Raw genomic sequence first — 26,849 nt, 5'->3', positions numbered from 1 at the left:
AAAACACTTTGGCAAAACTGAGATTGACTGTGTTTAGTACAAGCTGATGGTTTTGATGTTTAAATTAAAATACCCAGACGTGGATGTCTAATGGGTTTTTCTAAACTCCAAATTCAGCTCATTTATCATGGTCAAAAAATACCCTAATGGAAAGGCCTACACCTGAACCAATAAATTCTCCAAGCCCCAAGATCCAACTTGTGTAACAGGGTCACAAAGAAAGTTTGGGGTATAAATTAGCAGCTGTTCTCCATCCCTGGGATATCTGTCTTCCTCACCTCTAGATACTTGTTCATCCCATTAAATCTAACTTTTTCATGTCCCCTACTAGGTAACAAAACCAATGTCAAAAATCCATAAATCACTTCCTGACAGTATAACCTCACCACCCACAACAAATTCAGGTTGAAATTTCTGAAATTTGGTGATTGCTTTGACCCTGATAATTACAGTGTTTGTCAGATTCCAGAAGTGCAATGATTATACTTTCCACTTCTGCTGTGTCTTGTTAGCTTTACTCCTTCATTGACAAATTATAGACGGTCTTTAATTTTTCCATATCATCTTAGGCTACATGGCCTATAAATGTTATTTTGTAATTTAGTAAAGGATCTTAAGAAGAAAAAGCAAAGCAGTGAAATAGCTGTTGTTGGATATGTATTTTCAAACAAAAAACCTATGGGAATAAAAATTGCTTCTTCTCCACCAAAAATTCCCATGGTCCAAGTATATTAGTAATTTTCGAAACATGAAGACACTATTTCTTTGCAGAGGAAAAAAATAACATTCATACACTCATTCATTCATTTGTCCGAGAACTTATAGGGTGCATTATACTCCCTCCATCTCCAACCTTGACACTGTCTTCTGTAAAAATGGAAATCCTACCAAAAGCATCAGTCCTTCATGCTTAAAATAAAGGAATATTTACAGATATTTAAAGACCAAATTACTCTTCCTCATGGAGAATAAAAAGCTTGTTTTTGGTATATAAGCACACATGCACATTTTTTTTCTCTTGATTAAAATTTATTTACACATCTGTGCCCGGGATTAAGGATAATGAAATTCAACCACAAAAATGATTAAGTAATGTTGAATTGTAGTGTTGGAATTTATCAGTTTAGAGTAGTTGCCTCCATATTCACCTTTCTTTTGATCTTTTTGTAGACATTATTGTTATTGACTGCAAATGTCTCAGTATTTTTGCTCAGTGGAATGTGGCTTGACAGATTAATTATATGTTATCAGGCAATTGAAGAGCAGCTAAAGATATGTGGCCACAAGAAGGATGCTGATGTCTTTGAGCTGTTTCTTTCTCAAAAGTAAGTGTACTTTATGTAAGAAAGAGAAGGGCATCATGTTATGTTTTATAGATTCAAATGTTCTCTTCCCTTGTTTTCCCCTTGTGTGGACTGGCTTTCACATGGTTTTTGGCATTCACAGTCTCTATTGGAGAGGCAGGATCCTGAAATGGATAAAAACAAAGATTATGGAGTCAGGCTGAGTTGGAATCCCAGTTCTGTCTCTTCCAACTAGATGATCCTGGGCATGTCGTAAACCTATTAGGGCTGTCAATTTAGCCAATATAAATTTAGAATACCAGTTACATGTGCATTTCAGAGAAACAAATGAATATAAGTCTTTTAGCATAAATATGCCCCACATCACATTGGGACATTTGTTGTTTCTCTGAAATGCACATGTAACTGTGGATCCTGTATTTTATCTGGCAAACCTATTGCCTACATATAACAGTACTACCTGTTTCACAGGGTCATTGTGAAGATTAAGTGAGTTAGTTGAGAGTAGGGAAGGGTCTGGTACACAGTAAACAATCAGCATTAGTGCAGTTAATATTACTACTGTGATTAAAGGATAATGACTCGTTATAGCACTGTACTGAAATGATAGCCCCTATTATACTATAACCACTACCCAATAACCTTCATACTAACTTTACTGGTAAGTAGGAAAACTTCTGCCTTATGTTACAATTTCCTTTCATTCCACTCTAACTTCTCAACGTGGCAGGCGGCAAAGTGAGTCTGTCGGTAATGCCTAACGCGGCTCCCAACTTCTTCTTCAGAGCAAGTCACAGTGCCTGAGGTAGAGCCCAGGTGGAAGACAGAGTATGTGTTCAATTGGATGCTGACAGCACAGGTTTTACTACTGAACCAGTGATGCCTATGTAGAAAAGAGGCTTATCATATTTCTACTTGTACTTAATATTCAGAATTTAGCTACTTTTTAAAGAAAATGTCCTACTTTATCAATGAAGTTAATCACTTTTTCCCTGGTGATTTGAGGAAATCCTTTATTAATAAACATATTTATTTTGATAAATATTAATATGTTTTAGTTCATTAGTGCCATGAATAATAGTTATCTTTGTAATGACCCTGAATCTCTTGGTGGTAAGAGAATAAACAGCTAATAAATTTAAGATTTTAAAAAATAAACTTTTTAGAATGGAGCAAGTATGATAGGCAATTCTGACAAACTTAGGGTCATACTTTGATCCTCTCTATAGACCAGTTTGTTTTACAATAACAATAAATATTTTTTTGTCTTCAAAAGATTGCATCTCTAAGCCTTTCATGATTTTAACAACTGTATACTATTGATCATTAGGATAAGTAGATAACAATAAGAAATGCTTTAAAACAGTAGCAAAAAGGAAATATTGATTTTCTGACAGTGGATAATTAGTGGTCTTCTCAATTCAAGGATAATACATTTTATATCCTCAGAATACTAAGTTATCATTTAATACATCTAGGTACAAAAAATGTTTCACAGTCCAGATGCCAATAAACTGGTTAAATTAGGTTATTTGCCTAAGTCTTTGTTGCCCTTGGAAAATGGAAAGGATCATATCAATGTTTCCTTGAGAAATCATGGAGAACATATACTGTAACAACAGAGTTAATGTATCATTGTCAGCATGAGTCATTGTCATCAATAGTAGTCGAATTTCTTTCTTTTTTTTTAAATTTTTTTTTACTTTAAAATATTGTATTGGTTTTTCCATACATCAACATGAATCCGCCACAGGTGTACATGTGTTCCCCATTCTGAACCCCCCTCCCATCTCCCTCCCATCCCATCCTTCTGGGTCATCCCAGTGCACCAGCCCTGAGCATCCTGTATCATGCATCAAACCTGGACTGGTGATTTGTTTCACATATGATATTATACATGTTTCACTGCCATTCTCCCAAATCATCCCACCCTTGCCCTCTCCCATAGAGTCCAAAAGACTGTTCTATACATCTGTGTCTCTTTTGCTGTCTCGCTTACAGGGTTATTGTTACCATCATTCTAAATTCCATATATATGCGTTAGTATACTGTATTGGTATTTTTCTTTCTGACTTACTTCACTCTGTATAATAGGCTCCAGTTTCATCCACCTCATTAGAACTGATTCAAATCTATTCTTTTTAATGGCTGAGTTGCCGAGATTCATGGGGGTCGCAAAGAGTCGGACACAACTGAGCAACTGAACTGAACTGAACTTAACTGAATACTCCACTGTGTATATGTACCACAGCTTTCTTATCCATTCATCTGCTGATGGACATCTAGGTTGCTTCCATGTCCTGGCTATTACAAACAGTGCTGTGATGAACATTGGGGTACACATGTCTCTTTCAATTCTGGTTTCCTCAGTGTGTATGCCCAGCAGTGGGATTGCTGGGTCATATGGTAGTTCTATTTGCAGTTTTTTAAGGAATCTCCACACTGTTCTCCATAGTGGCTGTACTAGTTTGCATTCCCACTAGCAGTGTAAGAGGGTTCCCATTTCTCCACACCCTCTCCAGCATTTATTGCTTGTAGACTTTTGGATAGCAGCCATTCTGACTGGTGTGAAATGGTATCTCATTGTGGTTTTGATTTGCATTTCTCTGATAATGAGTGATGTTGAACATCGTTTCATGTGTTTGTTAGCCATCTGTATGTCTTCTTTAGAGAAATGTCTGTTTAGTTCTTTGGCCCATTTTTTGATTGGGTCATTTATTTTTCTGGAATTGAGCTGTAGGAGTTGCTTGTATATTTTTGAGATTAATTCTTAGTCAGTTGCTTCATCTGCTATTATTTTCTCCCATTCTGAAGGCTGTCTTTTCACCTTGCTTGTAGTTTCCTTTGTTGTACAGAAGTTTTTAATTTTAATTAGGTCCCATTTGTTTATTTTTGCTTTTATTTCCAATATTCTGGGAGGTGGGTCATAGAGGATCCTGCTGTGATTTATGTTGGAGAGTGTTTTGCCTATGTTCTCCTCTAAGAGTTTTATAGTTTCTAGTCTTATGTTTAGATCTTTAATCCATTTTGAGTTTATTTTTGTGTATGGTGTTAAAAAGTGTTCTAGTTTCATTCTTTTACAAGTGGTTGACCAGTTTTCCCAGCACCACTTGTTAAAGAGATTGTCTTTTCTCCATTGTATATTCTTGCCTCCTTTGTCAAAGATAAGGTGTCCATAGGTGCATGGATTATCTCTGGACTTTCTACTTTGTTTCATTGATCTATATGTCTGTCTTTGTGCCAGTACCATACTGTCTTGATGACTGTGGCTTTGTAGTAGAGCCTGAAATCAGGCAGATTGATTCCTCCAGTTCCATTCTTCTTTCTCAACATTTCTTTTGGCTATTCGAGGTTTTTTGTATTTCCATACAAATTGTGAAATTATTTGTTTTAGCTCTGTGAAAAATACCATTGGTAGCTTGATAGGGATTGCATTGAATCTATAGATTGCTTTGGGTAGTATACTCATTTTCACTATATTGATTCTTCTGATCCATGAACGCGGTATATTTCTCCATCTATTAGTGTCCTCTTTGATTTCTTTCACCAGTGTTTTATAGTTTTCTATATATAGGGCTTTTGTTTCTTTAGGTAGATATATTCCTTTTTTTTTTTTTTTTTAGGTATATATATTCCTAAGTATTTTATTTTTTTCATTGCAATGGTGAATGGAATTGTTTCCTTAATTTCTCTTTCTATTTTCTCATTATTAGCGTATAGGAATGCAAGGGATTTCTGTGTGTTGATTTTATATCCTGCAACTTTATTATATTCATCGATTAGCTCTAGTGATTTTCTGGTGGAGTCTTTAGGGTTTTCTATGTAGAGGATCATGTCATCTGCACACAGTGAGAGTTTTACTTCTTCTTTTCCAATTTGGATTCCTTTAATTTCTTTTTCTGCTCTGATTGCTGTGGCCAAAACTTCCAAAACTATGTTGAATAGTAGTGGTGAGAGTGGGCACCTTTGTCTTGTTCCTGACTTTAGGGGAAATGCTTTCAATTTTTGACCATTGAGGATAATGTTTGCTGTGGGTTGGTCATATATCAGATCAGATCAGTCGCTCAGTCGTGTCTGACTCTTTGCGACCCCATGAATCGCAGCATGCCAGGCCTCCCTGTCCATCACCAACTCCCGGAGTTCACTCAGACTCATGTCCATCGACTCAGTGATGCCATCCAGCCATATGTTCCTTCTATGCCTGCCTTCTGGAGAGTTTTTATCATAAATGGATGTTGAATTGTGTCAAGGGCTTTCTCTGCATCTATTGAGATAATCATATGGCTTTTATTTTTCAATTTGTTAATATGGTGTATTACATTGATTGATTTGTGGATATTGAAGAATCCTTGCATCCCTGGGATAAACCCCACTTGGTCATGATGTATGATCTTTTTAATGTGTTGTTGGATTCTGATTGCTAGAATTGTGTTAAGGATTTTTGCATCTATGTTCATCAGTGATATTGGCCTGTAGTTTTCTTTTTTTGTGGCATCTTTGTCAGGTTTTGGTATTAGGGTGATGGTGGCCTCATAGAATGAGTTTGGAAGTTTACCTTCCTCTGCAATTTTCTGGAAGAGTCTGAGTAGGCTAGGTGTTAGCTCTTCTCTAAATTTTTGGTAGAATTCAGCTGTGAAGCCGTCTGGACCTGGGCTTTTGTTTGCTGGAAGATTTCTGATGACAGTTTCAATTTCCATGCTTGTGATGGGTCTGTTAAGATTTTCTATTTCTTCCTGGTTTGGTTCAGTTTTGGAAAGTTGTACTCTTCTAAGAATTTGTCCATTTCTTCCAAGTTGTCCATTTTATTGGCCTATAATTGCTGATAGTAGTCTCTTATTTTCCTTTGTATTTCTGTGTTGTCTGTTGTGATCTCTCCATTTTCATTTCTAATTTTATTGATTTGATTTTTCTCCCTTTGTTTCTTGATGAGTCTGGATAATGGTTTGTCAATTGCATTTATCTTGTCAAAGAACGAGCTTTGTTAATTTTTGCTATAGTCTCTTTTGTTTCTTTTGCATTTATTTCTGCCCTAATTTTTAAGATTTCTTTCCTTCTACTAACCCTGGGATTCTTCATTTCTTCCTTTTCTAGTTGCTTTAGGTGTAGAGTTAGTTTATTTGACTTTTTTCTTGTTTCTTGAGGTATGCCTGTATTGCTATGAACCTTCCCCTTAGCACTGCTTTTACAGTGTCCCACAGGTTTTGGGTTGTTGTGTTTTCATTTTCATTCATTTCTATGCAAATTTTGATTTCTTTCTTGATTTCTTCTGTGATTTGTTGGTTATTCAGCAGTGTGTTGTTCAGCCTCCATATGTTGGAATTTTTAATAGCTTTTCTCCTGTAATTGAGATCTAATCTTACTGCATTATGGTCAGAAAAGATGCTTGGCATGATTTCAAGTTTTTCGAATTTACCAAGCCTAGATTTATGGCCCAGGATGTGATCTATCCTGGAGAAGGTTCCATGTGCACTTGAGAAAAAGGTGAAATTCATTGTTTTGGGGTGAAATGTCCTATTGAAATCAATTAGGTCTAACTGGTCTATTGTATCATTTAAAGTTTGTGTTTCCTTGTCAATTTTCTGTTTTGTTGATCTATCCATAGGTGTGGGTGGAGCATTAAAGTCTCCCACTATTATTGTGTTATTGTTAATTTCCTCTTTCATACTTGTTAGCATTTGTCTTACATATTGCGGTGCTCCTATGTTGGGTGCATAATATTTATAATTGTTATGTCTTCTTCTTGGATTGATCCTTTGATCATTATGTAGTGTCCTTCTTTGTCTTTTTTCACAGCCTTTGTTTTAAAGTCTATTTTATCTGATATGAGTATTGCTACTCCTGCTTTCTTTTGGTCTCTATTTGCATCAAATATCTTTTCCCAGCCTTTCACTTTCAGTCTGTATGTGTCCCTTGTTTTGAGGTGGGTCTGTTGTAGACAACATATATAGGGATATTATTTTTGTATCCATTCAGCCAGTCTTTTAGTTGGGGCATTCAACCCATTTGTGTTTAAGGTAATTATTGATAAGTATGATCCCGTTGCCATTTTCTTTATTATTTTGGGTTCGAGCTTATACACCCTTTTTGTGTTTCCTATATAGAGAAGATCCTTCAGCATTTGTTGGAGAGCTGATTTGGAGGTGCTGAATTCTCTCAGCTTTTGCTTGTCTGTAAAACCTTTGATTTCTCCTTCATATTTGAATGAGATCCTTGCTGGATACAGTAATCTGGGCTGTAGGTTATTTTCTTTCATCACTTTAAGTATGTCCTGCCATTCTCTCCTGGCCTGAAGAGTTTCTATTGAAAGATCAGCTGTTATCTTTATGGGAATCCCCTTGTGTGTTATTTGTTGTTTTTCCCTTGCTGCTTTTTATCTTTGTTCTTTGTGTTTGATCTTTGTTAATTTGATTAATATGTGCCTTGTGGTGTTTTGCCTTGGGTTTATCTTATTTGGGATTCTCTGGGTTTCTTGGACTTGGGTGATTATTTCCTTCCCCATTTTAGGGAAGTTTTCAACTATTATCTCCTCAAGTATTTTCTCATGGTCTTTCTTTTTGTCTTCTTCTTCTGGGACTCCTATGATTCGAATGTTAGGGTGTTTAACATTGTCCCAGAGGTCTCTGAGATTGTCCTCATTTCTTTTTATTTGTTTTTCTTTTTTCCTCTCTGATTCATTTATTTCTACCATTCTATCTTCTACCTCACTAATCCTATCTTCTGCCTCCGTTAGTCTACTATTTGTTCCCTCCAGAGTGTTTTTGATCTCAATTATTGCATTATTCATTATATATTGACTCTTTTTTATTTCTTCTAGGTCCTTGTTAAACCTTTCTTGCATCTTGTCAATCCTTGTCTCCAGATTATTTATCTGTGATTCCATTTTGATTTCAAGATTTTGGATCATTTTCACTATCATTATTCTGAATTCTTTATCAAGTAGATTCCCTATCTCTTCCTCTTTTGTTTCGTTTGGTGGGCATTTATCCTGTTCCTTTACCTGCTGGGTATTCCTCTGTTTCTTCATCTTGTTTATATTTCTGTGTTTGGGGTGGCCTTTCTGTATTCTGGCAGTTTGTGGAGTTCTCTTTATTGTGGAGTTTCCTTGCTGTGGGTGGGGTTTTATGGGTGGCTTGTCAAGGTTTCCTGGTTAGGGAAGCTTATGTCGGTGTTCTGGTGGGTGGAGCTGGATTTCTTCTCTCTGGAGTGCAATGAAGTGTCCAGTAATGAGTTATGAGATGTCAATGGTTTTGGAGTGACTTTGGGCAGCCTGTATATTGAAGCTGAGGGCTGTGTTCCTGTGTTGCTGGAGAATTTGCATGGTATGTCTTGCTCTGGAACTTTTTGGCCCTTGGGGGTGCTTGGATTCAGTGTAGGTATGGAGATGTTTGATGAGCTCCTGTCAATTAATGTTCCCTGGAGTCAGGAGTTCTCTGGTGTTCTCAGAATTTGGACTTAAGCCTCCTGCTTCTGGTTTTCAGTCTTATTTTTACAGTAGCCTCAAGGCTTCTCCATCTATACAGCACCATTGATAAAACCTCTAGGTTAAAGATGAAAAGTTTCTCCACAGTGAGGGACACCCAGAGAGGTTCACAGAGCTACATGGAGAAGAGAAGAGGGAGGCGGGAGATAGAGGTGACCAGGATGAGATGAGGTGGAATCAAAAGAGAAGAGAGCAAGCTAGCCAGTAATCACTTCCTTATGTGCGCTCCACAGTTTAGACCACTCAGAGAGTTCACGGAGTTATACAGAGAAGAGAAGAGGGAGGAAGGAGACAGAGGTGGCCAGGAGGATAAAGGGGGGAATCAAAATGAGGGAGACAGATCCAGCCAGTAATCAGTTCCCTAAGTGTTCTCCACAGTCTGGAACACACAAAGAGATTCACAGAGTTGGGTAGAGAAGAGAAGGGGGAGGGAGCATATAGAGGCGACCTGGTGGAGAAAAAGGAGAGTCCAAAGGGGGAGAGAGCGGTCAAGCCAGTAATCTTGTTCCCAGTAAAAATGGGTACTGAAGATTGGGTTCTTAAAGGTACAAAATTGATAACAAATACCAAAAAGCAAAGATTAAAAGTCTAGAGTAGAAGTTGGATTTTCAAAAATACAATATTAACAAAAAAGAAAAAAATCACAAAAATTATTAAAAAAAAAATATATATATATATATGAAGTTTGCTTTAAAAATAGGGTCTCTTTTTTTTTTTTTGCAAAGTAATAGTAGGTTATAAAAATGAAAATTATAGGCATAATAAAGGACTTAAAATTAAAAAAAATTTTTTTAATTAAAGAATACTAGTAAAAATAGTAAAAATATATCCAGGACTTTCTCTGGTGGTGTTGTGGGCAGTGTGGAGTCAGTTCATTTTCGGATATTTCCTTGATCCAGCTTATATTTCTCAAGATCTATAGGCCCCTTCCTATGCAGTCAGTACTAACTACAGGGTTTTAATCTGTAGCACCTGTCACTTCCAAGGAGGTTCCCTCTGTTTTAGCTGCTTCTGTTTGCTGGTCTCTTCAGTGTCTAATTTCCGCCCTGACACAAGGGGGCGGTGGTGGACACTTTTTTAGGCTCACAAAGACACCCCACTCCAGTACCCTTGCCTGGAAAATCGCATGGACGGAGGAGCCTGGTACGCTGCAGACCATGGGGTCACGAAGAGTCAGACACGACAGAGCGACTTCACTTTCACTTTTCCCTTTCACGCATTGGAGAAGGAAATGGCAACTCACTCCAGTGTTCTTGCCTGGAGAATCCCAGGGAAGGGGGAGCCTGGTGGCCCGCTGTCTATGGGGTCCCACAGAGTCGGACATGACTGAAGCGACTTAGCAGCAGCAGCAGCAGTTCAGTTGCGCTGTGGGGAGGGAGGGACCCTGCAAACAAATAACACTGGCGTGTGTTCGCAGTGTCTCAGCCACACTGGGCCTGCCCCCGCTCATGGTGCATGTGCCCTCCCTGCCCACACTGTTCAGGCTCTAGGTTGCTCCACCAGCAACCCTCCAAGGCTGGCCCTGGGCTGCATGCACCTCCCAGGTCTAAGCCGCTCAGTTTCAGGTACTCGGGTAGTCCTCAGAGGCGCAGACTGGGTTGGGCCTGCGTTTTGTGCCCTTCCCAGATCCGAGCAGCTCGGGTGACCAGATGTTTGGCGAGCACAGTCGCTGTGACTTAGTGCCTCCCCTGTCCCTGCCAATTTGTTTTCTGGGTGTACAACGGGCGCACCTTCTCAGGTGGATGCTGACCGTCCAGAATCCCAAGAAGTCTTGGTTAGCAACGAAACCTGCTTACAGCTTGGTAGATAATGCCTCTCTGGGGCTGCGATTGCCCCTTTCTGGCTCTGGCTGCCCTCGCCTGCCTGTCTCCGGTGGGGGATGGGCCGGACTGCAGCCAGCTAGCTCTGCTCAGTCTTTTTTTCTGTGGGAGGGCCTGACGGTGTCTTGCTGATGGAGTGGGATGCCATTGCCTTCTTAGGTTAGGGCTTTTCGCATGGTAGCTATCCCACAGTCTGGTTTGCTAGCCCAAGTTAGTTCCCTCAGATTGCCCTTGGGGTATTCAGGCCCTGTCCTTACTCTAAGCAAAGCAGCCCACGCCTCCCTGCCCAGCCCCAACTTGGTAGTGGCGGATGCAGGCGTCTGCACTGCTTCTTTGCTGGGGAGTTACCGTTGGGCAGGTAATCTGTGGGTTTTAATTATTTATTTATTTTTCCTCCCAATTATGTTGCCCTCTGTGGTTCCAAGGCTCACCACAGACTCATCAGTGAGAGTGTTTCCTGGTGGAAACTTCTCTCTTTTTTAAGACTCCCTTCCCAGGAGCTCTGTCCCTACCTCTTTTGTCTCTCTTTTTGTCTTTTATACTTTTTCCTACCTCCTTTCGAAGACAATAGGCTGCTTTTCTGGGTGCCTGATGTCCTCTGCCAGCATTCAGAAGTTGTTTTGTGGAATTTACTCAGTGCTCAAATGTTCTTTTGATGAATTTGGAGGGGAGAAAGTGGTCTCCCCGTCCTATTCCTCTGCCATCTTAGGACCGCCTCCAGTAGTAGAGTTTGTATCATTGTCTTCCACTGCTGCTGCTGCTGCTGCTGCTAAGTCGCTTCAGTCGTATCCAACTCTGTGCGACCCCATAGACGGCAGCCCATCAGGCTCCCCTGTCCCTAGGATTCCACTAGCCTCACTTTAAAATGTAATAACCTGTTATTAATTTAGGACAAATTTATATACAAAATAAACCGTTCTGACTTAAGCTAAATTCTCCTCAAAAGTGAGCCGTTTTATTATATTATCTATAGCAGAGTGTAAGTACAACTATTACAAGAAAATTAATTTGACAGTGATGTGACAAAGTTGATATTTTATAGCATTAATATATGAAAATAACTTTTCTGGGAATCCTTGTAGAAACACTCTAAATGGGGCTTGAGTTTCTCTGCTACCATGTAGTGGCTGCTTTATTTTTCACAGAAAAAATAGTGGAGCTGACGTACCAGCCTTGTTGTCCAGTGCAATAAGTGTGTCAGTGTCCAAAATTAGCTGCACATCTTCAGTGAAAGAGGAGAATGCATTATGTATACGAATATATTACAAGTTGCTTTGAAAGAACCCAGAATATTTTGTTGTGTCAGGGAAGTTCTTGAAGACTAATGGCACCTATCAAAAGGACAAGGTGGTCTACTTGAAAAGCCTTCTGTTTGGGATAACCTGAGAATAATTTTTTTTTAATTGATAAAAGATTAAGAAAAACTCTTCAAATCTGAGAAGGATGAAGATGAGAAGGAATGAGAGAAAGAAAGGGGAGAAGCGGATCTTTTTTTTACCAAGTACCAGCTAATAAATGTAAAAAGAATGAGAGGATTAGAAACATTACCATTTCATAATCCCAAACATACTGATTCAGGTCAATATTATTAATCAAAGCTAAAGCCATTGAATAAATAGTTATTGAGAACTACCAATCTGTTCTCTGCAGGTTGGCAGTTACCAGAGGGGAGAGGGATTTGGAGGTAGGGCATGAAACAGGTGAACTTGATCAAGAGGTACAAACTTGTTGGGCATGGAATGTATGAGAATACAGTTAATAATATTGTATTAACTTTGTATGGTTTAAGCAACTGGATTTCATCTGGTGATCATTTTGCAGTATGTCCAGTGTCAAATCACTCAGAATTTTGCCCCAGATATTGCTTTTCAATGATAAAATATGTAAATACTTTCACAATGAAGAGAACTGGAAAATACAGCCTTAGCCAAATCACTGAACTTAGCTTCACCAATAGGGTGAACAGGTGGCTCAGTGGTAAAGAATCTGCCTGCCAATGCAGGAGACATAAGAGATCCCTGGGTCAGGAAGATCCCTTGGAGGTGGGCATGGCAGCCCACTCCAGTATTCTTACCTGGAGACTCCCTTGGAGAAAGGAGCCTGTAGGGCTACAGTCCATGGGGTTGCAAAGTGTTAATCACGACTTGGTGACTGAGCACAAACACACAACCTTCACAAAGAGTGGGACAAAGTGGCATCATTTTGCCTCCTGATGTGTAGTAATTACCACTGTTGTAGTTAAAAAATGATCTACCTTAAATTTAATCATGAGGTAGCAATCAGACCAATCAAGAATGTGAGAAATTCTATCAGACAACTGTCCTGGACTCTTCAGAAAGTAAACGTTTGAAGGCAATAAAGGAGAGAAGGTGACTATTTTTAATTTAGGAAGACTAATGAATTATACAGAGTATATCATGCAAAGTACTGTGCTGAATGAACCACAGGCTGGAATTAAGATTGCTGGGAGAAATATCAACAACTTCAGATACGCAGATGATACCATTCTAATGGCAGAAAATGAAGAGGAACTAAAGAACCTCTTATGAGGGTGAAAGAGGAGAGTGAAATATCTGGCTTAAAACTCAACATTCAAAAAACTAAAATCATGACATCCAGAGCCATCACTTCTTGGCAAATAGATGGGGAAAAAGTGAAAAGAGTGACAGATTTTATTTTCTTGGGCTCCAAAATCACTGCAGATGGTGACTGTAGCCATGAACTTAAAAGACACTTGCTCCATGGAAGAAAAGTTATGACCAAGTTAGATAGCATATTAAAAAGCAAGAGATGGCTTTGCCAAAAAAAGGTCTGTATAGTGAAAGCTATAGTTTATCTAGTAGTCATGTATGGATGTGAGAGTTGGATGATAAAGAAGGCTGAGTGCCAAAGAATTGATGCCTTCATATTGTGAGACTCATGAGAGTCACCTGGACTTCCCTGAATATTCACTGGAAGGAGATCAAACCAGTCAATCCTAAAGGAAATCAACCCTGAATATTCATTGGAAAGACTGATACTGAAGCTGAAGCTCCAATACTTTGGCCACCTGATGGGAAAAGCCAACTTGTTGGAAAAGACCCTGATGCTGGGAAAGATTGAGGGCAGGAGGAAAAGGGGTGGAGGCAGAAGATGAGATAATTGGATGGCATCACCAACTCAATGGCCATGAATCTGAGCAGACTCTGGGAGATAGTGAAGGACAGGGAAGCCTGGCATGCTGCAGTCCATGGGATCACAAAGAGTCAGACACAACTTAGCAACTAAACAACAAACAATGGGTTATACCAACTGAAAATGGGTTATACCAGTGCATCAATGTTGATGCAATTCTGGGTTTAAACAAGCAAAAAATCTATAAAAGAAATGTAGGGACAACAGGAACAATTTGAATATGAATAGCAGTGTATTAGATGATATCATTGAATTCAATTTTAATTTTCTTAGGTTTGATATTGGTATGGTGGTTAAGCAGGAGACTGTCCTTATTTGAGGGATGTGTGTGCTGAAGTATTTATGAATCAGAGCCCTGGAGTCATGTCTGCAACTTATTTTCAAACGATTCACCAAGAAACTTATCAACTAGCAAATAGGTAAATTGTGTCTACAGATAAGAGAGTGAACATAAATGTAGCAAAATATTAAAAATTATGGACTTCTCTGGTGACTCAGTGGTAAAGAATCCCATGGACAGAGAAGCCTGGTGGGCTACAGTCCATGAGATCACAAGAGTTGGACATGACTGAAGTGACTTAGCACAGACACATATGATAATCAACGATGGGAGAATAAAACACTTCACTCACTCTCTGCCTCTTTGGGTCCTGCAGTTTCCATGTCTTAAATCCAGTTTGGCCAAGATCTGGACAACCTCAAACTAAAGACCATGTAGGCAGCGTTGAAGCAGGAGCTGATGCTGTTTCCCACATTGACCTTAAGTCTGGTGTCTTCTGCTCTTACTTTTGTTCCTCTGGCCTCTCCTCAGTGAAGTCTTTTAAAATAGAACAGTCTTTTGGACTCATGGGAGAGGGAGAGGGTGGGGTGATTTGGGAGAATGGCATTGAAACATGTATAATATCATATATGAAACGAGTTGCCAGTCCAGGTTCGATGCACGATACTGGATGCTTAGGGCTGGTGCACTGGGACGACCCAGAGGGATGGTACGGGGAGGAAGGAGGGTTCAAGATGGGGAACACGTGTATACCTGTGGCAAATTCATGTTGATCTATGGCAAAACCAATACAATATTGTAAAGTTAAAAAATAAAATATATAAAAAAAAATAAAATGAAAGTCCCAATAAATTCAGTCATAATGAGGTATAAATTCTACTAATGTGATAAATTTCCTCCTTTTAGTATTTGCTTTAACTGGCTAACAAAAATCTTAATCCAAGAATGAAGTTTTAAAGGTGGAATTTTTAAATTAAAAAATTTAAAAATACTTTAAATTAAATTTTAAAGTAGGAAATTAGCCTGTATAAACGTGCCAATAATTTTGAAAGGACAGAAAGTGGGCTTTTCTATTCTCCCCATGTCATACTATATAAGCAACTTTAGACATGAATAAATTAATTGTTGCTAATACTCACTTTCTCTTTTCCTTTCTAGGGAGCTGACAGAGGTCATTGATCTTTCTAGGTTTAAAAAATTAAAATACTTATGGCTACATCATAACAAGGTAGTGTGATATTTGATTTTACATGGTTGTATGATTAAACTACAATCTTAATTTCATGTTTTAATAGAACTGGTCATTAAAAGTATTAATATTTTATACTCCTAATTTTAATATAGGTAAGAAACTATATGTATATACAAAGTGGTATAGGGCCAGTGGTAGAGAATGTGCCTGCCAACACTGAAGACTTAAGAAACGTGGGTTTGATCCCTGGGCTGGGAAGATCCCCTGGAGGAGGGCATGGCTACCACTCCAGTATTCTTGGCTGGAAAATCCTCATGGACAGAGGAGCCTGGCGGGCTACCGTCCCCAGGGTCGCAAACAGCCAGAAACAATTGAGGCGACTTTGCACACATGCATATTGAATAGGTCAATTTGTGAGATGTTGTCAGATGGGAGCTTTACTTTTTCCTCCCATGTTCTTTCAAAATTGTTCAGTGTAAGCTGTTGCTTCCCAGTTTCCTGGAAGAAAACTTGTGCAGTCTCATGACTTTTTTTTTCTCTCTCTCTTTTGTAGTCCAGGAGCTTTCAGTCCATTTTAAGCTACAGTCTTAGGCTCAGTTCAGAAATGAGAATGTGGAGATGAATATGAGACACATCCCCCATCTCTCCTCTCTTATTCAGCTAGGGCTCACTGCGGATGGCCATCTGCCTTCTTCATTAGCAAGGGGATGTGGTTGGTTGTTTTCTGGCCTTGCATCTCTACCCCAGCCTTCACAAGTTAGTGTGGAATGGAGAAGTGTGGAGGCAGTGGAAAAGCCAAGGAAAAGCAAAGTTCTTTTTCAGTTTGCACCCACTGGTATTAACAATGTTCAGAGTTTATTTTTTTCTCCCATTGGGTTATTCAGAAACCCCCTCTGCTAGGTTTCTTCAACTCTGATTCCTCTTTGCTGGCCACTCCAGACCTCCCCTAACCTTGTATCCCAGTCGTTCTTACATCTGAGCATCTCCTCGCCTTGGCAAACTGCCCTCTTGGGCAGGATCCTTTGTAAAATGCCCTAGATCAACATTCGTCCAAAGGTCCTGCATGCATTCCCCAGAACTCACACACATTGTCCTGCCATGTGAGGGACTGATTACCTCCCAAGCTGATCTCGCTTCTTCAGGAAGTGCCACGCACTAAGCCATCATGTCACCAGCTGCCAGGAATGCTCATCAAGGTCACTGAATGTGGCCCTTGAAGCTGCTCTTAGAGGCCAGGGTTAGTTGGCAGAGTCTTCCCACCGCTTCCTCCATAGGGGCCTGACTGGAGCTCCAAGCTCTCTTCAAGTCAAAGAGCGGGACTGAACTAAAATTCAAGCCAAAACAATTACTATAGTTAGCTAGTCAGTCATTCTCAAATTTCTGAAGTGTGACTTTCCAACAGCTTGTATTTTGTTCATTATAAATTGATGATCCAGTCTTAGCATTCTAAATTTAAACTTTCAAACACCAGCTGACTGAAAAATAACAATTTGAGTTTTCGGTAGTGGTCCGCTTGTCAAGCAATAGTCCAGATTTACAGCACTGAATCTTTAAGCAGCCATGTTTATGAAAGTATTTCAGTATTACATTGCAATTTGTCTGTTTTTTTAACCAATTAAGTGGAAAATGGAAAAAAGTTATTCTAGTATTAAGTGCAAGCATAAGTTGCATAAGCTTGAAATAATTTCTAGGAGAACAAGCACAAATACCTTCAAGGCCCAGGCAGCTAACAACTGAAATGGAAAGTGCACAAACTACTTAAGGGCATACAGGTTCAAAACTCTTTTAAACAGTCTGCCAAAAATTATCCTGGGTCACAGTGTGTGACCTCCAATTAGAAAAAGATGGAACTCATCAAGCATGGCAAAAGTGACTAATCTTTGTTTTTCATGTGTGTTCATTGTGGTGTTCAGTGTTCAGCTTTGAAGGAAAGAACATGTACAAATGTTGGCAGTATGTCTAAAAGGAGAGGTGTGATTAGGGATTTTTAATATTTTTTTGGCTTTCTTGTAGTGGACACCGTCCCACCTTCCGGCAGTCACTGAATTTTCATACAGTTAACTTACAGATGCATTATATACATAGGAAAGGATTGCACACACTGTCAACTATTGTACTTTGGTTTTGAAGGGGGATTGGTGGAGAAAGGGTGCGACAAAAGGGCTAAATTCTCTTCTAGTGTTCGGTTATTTATGTTTAACAAACTATATTCTTTCCCAAATAGCCATCACTTAACTTTGTTCTTTAAAAATAGATTTATTTAGATTGTTAGATGGCATCATCACCAAGTCAATGGGCACGAATTTGAGCAAACTTTGGGAGATACTGAAGGACAGGGAAGCCTGGAGTGCTGCAGTCCATGGGGTCACAAAGAGTAAGACATGACTTAGCAATTGAACAACAATTCCATATAATCCTGAAAAGATATCATATTCAAATAAATTTTAAGTGGTCACGAGATGAGTGAATAAGCCAATGTGAATTTTTGGGTTGATCAATAGTTGACTGGTTGCTAAGTTGTCAGAGTATTCACACTCCATGAAAAACTGAAGTCTTATTCAGCATCTAAAACTCTAATGGGCATATTAGCTATGATGGTACTTCATCAAAATTCCTATGGAAAAAATGTGAGTATTAGTTTTCTTTACAATCTAGGTTACACTGGGTGAACTACTATCAGGAAGTTACTATGCCAGTATAGAAATGATATGGAGAATCTTGGTGAGAAACATCAACAGTGACAAATGAACATAAATATTTAGAATTATAATGTTTTGCTAACAATGGTTTGAATCCGTGACCAGCATTGTTCTTACATTATTGTAGAACATAAATAAATGTCCTTAGATTTATTTCCTACCCTCTGTTTAGGAAAAACTAAGGCATAAAATGAACACATCTTTTTTGTTTATTCATTTATTCAATCAACAACTTTGTGGAGGCAAATGTACTGATCATTTTATGGGTTGTCTATTGATTATCCATTATCTTCCTTTACCTGGATAGCAGAATCTGAGTTTGTGTTTTAGTACACACTTGTTGTTACTCAGGTAGGTGGTCCCATTCCCACTTCCAAAGCGTGGAGCCTGAACTGTTTAAACCAGTCAGGATAACCCCATCCTCCTTGTGAGTGGCTAGTCAATGAATGGGCTCATAATCCAATTGTTGCAATAGAGACAGTGGAGGTAGCTCCTGGGAGACTTCTGTGAAAGGTTTCCTTATTCCTCAAAGCACACTGGAAGAGAGGTCCGCTGTTTCCTCTGGACATTTTCTGGCCTGACTTATAAGCCAGAAACCATCCTTCCAACTTGTGGATATATCCAACATTTTGAGAAAAGCAGAGCTCAGAGAATCATTGAGATTTGGGGCTCTTAAAACTTCTGGACTCCTAGATATGTGAGATAATGAGTATTTGAATTTATGTGCCAGTTTGAGTTGAGCTTAGAGATTACTTATAGTCAAAAGCATGCTATCTAATATGGTTTATTCTGTACTTGTTTTAGGCCACTGATAGACTATAACAATGACTATGACGGTACCTGCCCTAGAGATAGAATTAGGGATTGGCTATACTCCTGGTGAGGGCGTTGTGGTTGCAAACTACCTGGAATGGAACGAGAGAAAGCAGTGGTTTGGGGAGATAATGAATGAGTGTGGTTTGGTGTGTTTGGAGCCGAACATGCTTAAAGGGTGCACACTTCTCCCCATTATTATGCAATGGGTGATAAAACTGGAGCTTCTAGTCTGACCTTGAACCAACAAATTAAATAGGTACAAATTGTTTCTAAGGATTTGCAATGCCCCAACTCTCCTAGGTTTGTTCACGCTATCCTGCTTCCTCCTTCATTATGCTCTCTAGGGCTTGCTTTCTCCTTGTATTGTGTAGATATTCACTAGTTCTGTAGCAACTCTCTTTCTGAGTCATCTTTCTCTCATCTCCACTGATGTAATTAGTGAGAGGCAGCTGCTCTTAGGTGTTTATAAACTGAAGCCTTCAAAACACTCTCTTGTCTCATCTTCCAGTGAGCCTGACTGAGGGAATTTTAGGTCACAGTTCATCTTTTCTAGCTTTCCTAAGAATCTGGGTCTGCTCAGAAGAGTGATCTAAGTAATTTGCATGTTGTACTACAGTTCCAAATGGTCTGTATACATTTGATCTATTTGTGTTTTGGCTCATTTCCTTAAAAGTTTTTTTTAAACAGATGTTTAATAATGAGTGTATTATAGTGCCACAATGCTAGTGTCTTTCTGTTTCTGGAAGATCTAGCAGTACTTGGGTATATTCTATTTATCACAGATTACAGTAAGCATTTGATGAGAAACCTGTATATAATGCCTCACCAAGCAACTATCCAAAATACAATCTGAGTTTCCACCGCGTAGCAAAAACTGAATAGTTGACAACTCTTACTAAGTAAATTTAAATAAAAATACATCTTCTGACAAAGTCATACTTCATCATCTAAAAAGTAACGAAAATATTTATAACAACATTTTCCACACTAAAATAAGCAAAATCATTTCAAGAAAGAGTGAGCTCATTCTTCTGTACCATAAAGATACGTTGTTTTTCCCTATCTCCCAGACAGGCAGCACATTCTGCAAATTTGGTAAAGGGCACGCATGTGTGTATTTTAGGAAGGCATATTGATGTACAAAACTAGCAAGTCACAATTTGAAAATTAAAATAATTATTTGTAACGTATAGTTTTAAATATTTGTAAAGAACTCTTTGAGCAGCAATGCTTTTTTTTTTTTTTCAGGTAGTTTTCACAACATGCTTTGCCTCATGAAAGTTTAGTTGATTCCTTTAATCAGGTTTAGGTATATATACATTTATCTATTCATTTATACATGCCATACTTTGTTCCAAAAAACTATTTAGAGCACTACAAACCCTGTGGTAGAGTGTTTGATAAATTAATGAATAAAATGAACTAGCATACATTCCTTATAATTTGGGCTCTTAGGTGTTTCTGTTATCTCAGTGTAATATTAATTATCTCTCATGTCAACTTTGTTGAAAGAATATTTTACCAAATATTTAAAACCTCCTCAAAAAAGTAACCTAAATAAGATTTCAGTGCATGGTTGTGAAATTCATATACACTATATATCTAGTTGCTTCCCAGGTGGCTCAGTGGTAAAGAACCTGCCTGCCAGTGCAGAAGATGGGCTCCATACCTAGGCTGGGAAGATCCTCTGGAGAAGGAAACGGCAGCCCACTCCAGTATCCTTGCCTGAAGAATCCCATGGACAGAGGAGCCTGGCAAGCCATTGTCCATAGGCTCGCAAAAGAGTCGGACACGACTAGCAACTAAACAACAACAATATTTATATGATCCAAAAAATGTAACCTATTTGGGGGAAAAAATGTATATAAAAATGTCAAGAACATGGAATAAAGAGGGAAAAACATGAGAATGAAGATCTATTTGCATTGTACAAAAACAGTTATTTCTCAATATTTTTAAAGTGTAGATTTTATTTCCAAGTATTGTATACATTTTAAACTGATTCAGATGAATGCATCATGTTCACTTATTGGACAGGAACACCATATACATGAACTTAGAAATCCTAAAAGTATACTGAAATTTTTCTTTTTTTTCCTCCTATATAATTCAGTGTATATTATTAAAATTGTTCCCAACTAATACTTAAGAATTTCATGTAAATTTAGGGCTATTGTAATTATAATATCAAACATGTGATAATATACTCCTTTAAATAACACATAATTATAGAATTTTTCAGAATTGTGTCATGTCATTTAATCTCTGGTGTAGGGGTCTTTAAAGCCCCAAGGTTTTCAATTCTGATACTACCGACCTTCTGAACTGGATCATTCTTGGTTGTGGGGGTGGTATTGTGCATTTGGGGATATTTAGCAGCATCCCTGGCCTCTACACACTATATATCAGATTTCTCCCCAGAAGCAACAACTAAAAATGTTTCTAGACATTGTCAAATGCTCTCCGGGGTACAAAATTGCTCCTCACTGAGAATCCCTCAAAGACAGAGTGATCTGTGGAAATCTAAGTCAAAACATGTTACTCTTCTACTCAAAATCTCTAATGTTACCTATTATTTTCAGCTGAGTTCTTTCAGTAGCCTAAAGGCTCTGCACACATAGGCTGCCAGCTTACCTCTCTGACCTCAATACCTCTCCTCTCCCTAACTCACTGACCCAACAGCACCATGCACCCTATTATCTCTGGACCTATATACACTGGCTAGCCTTCAAGTGCTCCTGCATAGATATTCTCATGGCCAACTCCCTTTTCCTCATCAAGAACTTGTTCAGCTATTACCTGCTCTGTGAGGTCTTCCTGACTAGCCCATTTGAAATATAACATTATCTCCCTGTTGGCACCCCCAATCTCCATGCTTAATTTTTTCCCCATACCATTTATCAACTGATTCCATAATACACAATTTACTTATTGTAAGTATTATTTGTTTTCTCTTTCCCTGCTAGAAAAAAAGACAGGGTTTCTGTCTGGTTTTTTTCATAGCTATACCACTGAATTTAACACAGTGCTGGCACACAGTAGCTGCTCCACAAGTATTTGTTGAATGGAAAAATGTGTACATAAACATTCTAATATTTTCTCATAAATATAATATTTCCATTTTGTCAGTGAATCATGAAAGTCATGTAATGGATCATAAATTATAAGTTTGGGGAGGGTAACGACAATATTTTACTTAATATGATACTTTTTTGTTCCTTCAAAAATAGTTTCTAGGTTTTGTTTTTTCAGTTTCTGTTTTGTTTTGTTTTTTAAGCATCATAGCTAGGTCTGCCAAGTTGAACTTTTCTTTGCAAAGGTGCTAGCTAAGGTAAACAGAAGTTCACTTAACAGAAGCATACTTTAGCTGAGTTAAGCAGGAAAGTAATATATTGAAATGATACTGGGTGAATATTAGGTAGTTTAGGAATCAAGTGTAGGAAATTCTTAGATCAAAGAAGCCACAGCCACAGCCATATCACAGAAGTGGCTTCCACACGCACTGTTGACTTGCCAATCAGCAAGAGAAGCCCCCACCCGTGCTGCTGTTTTCCTGTCCCCATTCCTGCTGCCACATTTCCACTGCAGTGGGGAATGAATATTGCTGTCTCCTTCTCTGCCACCACCAGATTTAACACAAAACTGTCTCTACCTCTTTGCATTACTTGTTTCTGATTTTTTTAAATTAATTTTTATTGGAGTATAATTGCTTTACAATGTTGTGTTAGTTTCTACTGTACAGCAAAGTGAATCAGCTATACAGATACATATCTCCCCTCTCTTTTGGATTTCCTTCCTTAGGTCACCACAGAGCACTGAGTAGAGTTCCCTGTGTTAAACAGTGGGTTCTCATTAGTTACCTATTTTATACATAGCAGTGTATGTATGTCAGTCCCAATCTCCCAATTCATCCCACCCCCTTTTTTCCCCCTCCCCGCTTGGTGTCCATACATTTGTCCTCTACATCTGTGTCTCAATTTCTCTTTGCAAATAAGATCATCTGTACCACTTTTTTTAGATTCCACATATATGCATTAATAGGTGAAATTTGTTTTCTTCTTTTTGACTTACTTTACTCTGTCTCTAGGTCCATTCACATCTCTACAAATGACCCTGTTTCTTTCTTTTTATGGCTGAGTAATATTCCATTGTATATCTATACCACATCTTTATCCATTCCTCTGTTGATGGACATTTAGGTTGCTTCCATGTCCTGGGTATTGTGATTAGTGCTGCAGTGAACACTGGGGTGCATGTGACTTTTGGAATTATGATTTTCTCTGGATTGCATTACTAGTTCCTGATTTAAAGTTTAGAGTGGATGTGTAGGATTGCATCCAGCCTAGTCATGTGTCCACACATTACCTGTCAGGAAATCTAGAAAAGCGAGTATTTTGCCTAATGAGGAGTAAGTCCTAATACCTACCAAAGCTCATTAGATAAAGAATTCCTTGAATTGTGGGGAAGATGATTCAGTGCCAGGAAGCTAAAAAATAATGACTCATCTGTCTTATATTTAATAAGATAATGTTTAGAAAGATGAAAATCCAAAGAATAATACCAATAGTTACATAATAATTCCTGGCAGAGTCTGGAACTCTGGATACTGAAAGGGGAGCTCAGGTATAGTTATAATCCTGTTACTAATAAGCTGATAATATTTAGCAAATATTTGTCTAGAGCTCTGATTCCTCTTACATAATATGCATGTATGCTAAGTCGGCTCAGTCGTCTCCATCTCTTTGTGACCCGATGGACTGTAAGCTTACTAGGGTCCTTGGGATTCTCCAGGCAAGAATACTGGAGTGGGTTGCCATGCCCTCCTCCAGGGGATCTTCCCAACTCAGGGACTGAACCCACTTCTCTTACATCTCCTGCATTGGCAGACGAGTTCTTTACCACTAGCACCACCTAGGAAGCCCCCTTATATAATATACAGGATATTTATTCTTCATAACTAAGGGGTGTCATGATGGAGAAATTTGATGGCATGTGTGAAGTACTGAACAAAGAAGCACATACAGTAAGCATGGAATGAATATTAAGAACCTACTCTTTTTAAAAAAATTGTTTTTAACAGCTATATGTATCACTATTATAATAATTTAAAGAATTAGCTAATTCTATACATTAGCAACATTTCTGCACACTCTGCCCTCATTTGTTAGCCCCCAGATGCAACAACTTTCAGTTTTTTAAGTAATCTTTTGTTGTTTAGCTGCATATCTCAAAGTCACATTCTGGTATTGTTGCCACTTGATTTTTCCCATTTAGGCAATAGCTATTGAGTTTCCACAAAAATGAGGATTTAATGCTTTGTCTTTCCTGCCTCCACTTCCATACTTTCCATACACAGGCATACTTTCCATTTCCCATTCCCCTGATGTGGCAGTATTGTGATTTTGGTTAAATCAATATTCACTGGGTATGTTATTATGACAACCCATGCTCTTCAGAGTTAAGCCATGTGTTAAGGTCTAGCTACTTTCCCTTTATTGGATTTCCTCTACTTGCCTGGATTTTATTTTCCTTTGATTTGTTAAGTAGTTTTTTGTTCTGGGTTGAATTGTTTCCCTGCCCCAAAATTTATATGTTGAAGTCTTAGACCCCACTGTCTCAGAATGGGACTGTATTTGGATATAGGGCCTTTATGAAAGTGAAAGTCACATAGTCGTGTCTGATTCTGCGATCCCATGGACTGTAGCCCGCCAGGCTCCTCTGTCCATGGAATTCTCCAGGCGAGAGTACTGGAGTGGATTGCCATTTCTTTCTCCAGGCGATCTTCTTGACCCAGGGATTGAACCTGGGTCTCCCACGTTGCAGGCAGATTCTTAACCAACTGAGCTACTAGGGAAGCTGCTGGTGCTAATAAGTCGCTTCAGTCATGTCCGACTCTGTGCGACCCCATAGATGGCAGCCCTCCAGGCCCCGCCATCCCTGGGATTCTCCAGGCAAGAACACTGGAGTGGGTTGCCATTTCCTCCTCCAATGCATGAAAGTGAAAAGTGAAAGTGAAGTGGCTCAGTCGTGTCCGACTCTTAGCAACCCCATGGACTGCAGCCCACTAGGCTCCTCCGTCCATGGGATTTTCCAGGCAAGAACACCAGAGTGGGTTGCCATTGCCTTCTCTGACTAGGGTAGCTACTAGGACTTTTATATAGAGGAAATGAAGTTAAGATGGGGACATTAGGGTGGGCCCTAATCCAGTGTGACTGATGTCATCATAGAAGAGGAGATTAGGATAGAGAGGGAGAGGAGAGAGAGAGCAAGAGTAAGAGTGAAAATGGAAGGGAGGAGGGAGAGGGTCAAAGGGGAAGAGAGAGGGAGAAAGAGACGAGGAGGAGGAGAGAGAGAGAGAGAGAGAAAGAGAGGGAGAATAGACATTGCATACAGATAGAAAGTCACGTGAAGGTATCAGAAGGGGCCATGTACAAGTCAACGAGAGAGGCCTCAAAATGTAACCAGTCTTGCCAGCACCTTGATCTTGGACTTCTAGCCTCCAGAGCTATGAGGAAATAAATTTCTGTTGTTTACGACACCTAGTCTGTGATATTTGTTATGCAACCCAAACAAACAAATATACTTTTTGTTAGTTACTATTACTTATTCAACCCAAACTCTCTCCCAGTTGACCAAATCTATTCAATGAATCATTCCGTAGCTTTTATTTCTTGAAGAAGTATGCCCAGAGCCTTCTGACGTGCTCCACTCTGGACTTCTGCCCGGTATCCCTCTGTGCACAATTTTAATCACCCTTCATAGCCATACCAGGGACTCCCTTTGCCCCCTCTTATTTCTTGTATTGTGTGTCTTACATTTTTCTGAACTGCATTCTCCAGCGGCTTTGTGAGAAAGTGTTCCATGTGGTAATTTTTTTTAAGATTGTGTATGCCTGCAATTGTGTATATTCAGTGTTCATATTTGGACAGATATTTTGGCTCATTGGGTTGGTAGAATTCTAAGTTAGAGATAAGGCATCACTCCACTGTTCTGTATTTTTTCAGCGTAACTTTTGAGGAGTATGAAGCCATTCTTCGTTCTGATCCCTGATCCTTGAATATGATGTGTGTGTGTGCACATGTGAGCACATGTGTTCTGTCTGGAGGACAGTGTTCTGACATGTTACAGTGATGTGCTTTGGTACAGGTCTGTTTTCAACCATTGTGGTGAGCTTGGGGAAATTACAGTCAAGAAACTCATATCTTTCCATTTGGGGAATTTTTATTGGAGTGTATTGTTGATTTCTTTCTCTCTTATGTCCACCATTCTCTTTCTGGAACTCCTACACAAATGTTGAACTACTGAACTGGCTCTCTAATTTTCTTTTATTTTCTCCATTTTCTATTTTTTTGGTCAGATTGCTCTACTTTCTGAGAATTCCTTCAACATTCTCTTCCAACTCTTTTATTACATTTTAGACTACATTCATGTTTTTAATTTCCCAGGGCTCTTTTACCCCTCTAAATGTTATTATTATATTATCTTTATATATAGCAGCATTAAACTATAAAGATCTGGCTGCCCACATTCTGAGAGCCAAGCTGGGAAAAGAGGTCTGGGAACCCTCAACATATAGTGTACATACATTCCCTTAATCTCAGTTTTCAGTGGGAACCTCTGTCTTTACATCTGTCTAGCGGCTACTTGACCAGGAACTCTTGTCTTAAAAGAGTTCCCTTAAAAGAGTCCCTCATTCCACCCAGGGAATGAATCTCTAGTCTTTTGAGGTGGTAGGGGAGAAGTCCAGTTGCCATATGGTTATACTGGAAACATTATTAAGAAATAGAATTTCTCTGTTCAGTTAATCCTCTCCTCTTTATCCTCACATCCAGTCTTTGAGACTTTTTAGAATTTTGTGGTATAAATATAAGGTTGTTTTCTGGTTTAGAATCTGAATTTCTTGTTTCTATTAATTCTATTACCCCTAGATCATATACTTCCCAAAACCATATTGCTATGGTCTGATTTTCTGTTCTCCCTCTCTTTATGAACATACATCTTTTGAAACAATTATTTTATTGTCATTTTAGATAAATATTTGGCTGGAAAAAATTAAATCTGTGTTTATAATACGAACTTTTAAC

The 26,849-nt window shown here is 38.8% G+C and overlaps 1 protein-coding gene across 1 annotated transcript in view; it reads left to right on the top strand.

The window, feature by feature from the left end:
* Window positions 1-26,849, top strand: part of LRRC72 (leucine rich repeat containing 72) — a 70,055-nt gene that overhangs the window by 16,073 nt on the left and 27,133 nt on the right. Inside the window, exons 2-3 of the mRNA XM_027540011.1 lie at window positions 1,252-1,325; window positions 15,217-15,286. Of these exons, the coding sequence (XP_027395812.1) occupies window positions 1,252-1,325; window positions 15,217-15,286 (144 nt within the window). The remainder of the gene's footprint in view (window positions 1-1,251; window positions 1,326-15,216; window positions 15,287-26,849) is intronic.

The sequence above is a fragment of the Bos indicus x Bos taurus genome, chromosome 4 (genome assembly GCF_003369695.1).
Source record: "Bos indicus x Bos taurus breed Angus x Brahman F1 hybrid chromosome 4, Bos_hybrid_MaternalHap_v2.0, whole genome shotgun sequence".
Classification (NCBI taxonomy): domain Eukaryota; kingdom Metazoa; phylum Chordata; class Mammalia; order Artiodactyla; family Bovidae; genus Bos; species Bos indicus x Bos taurus.
The sequence above is the reverse complement of the archived record's forward strand: the minus strand, read 5'-3'. Positions and strand labels throughout refer to the sequence as shown.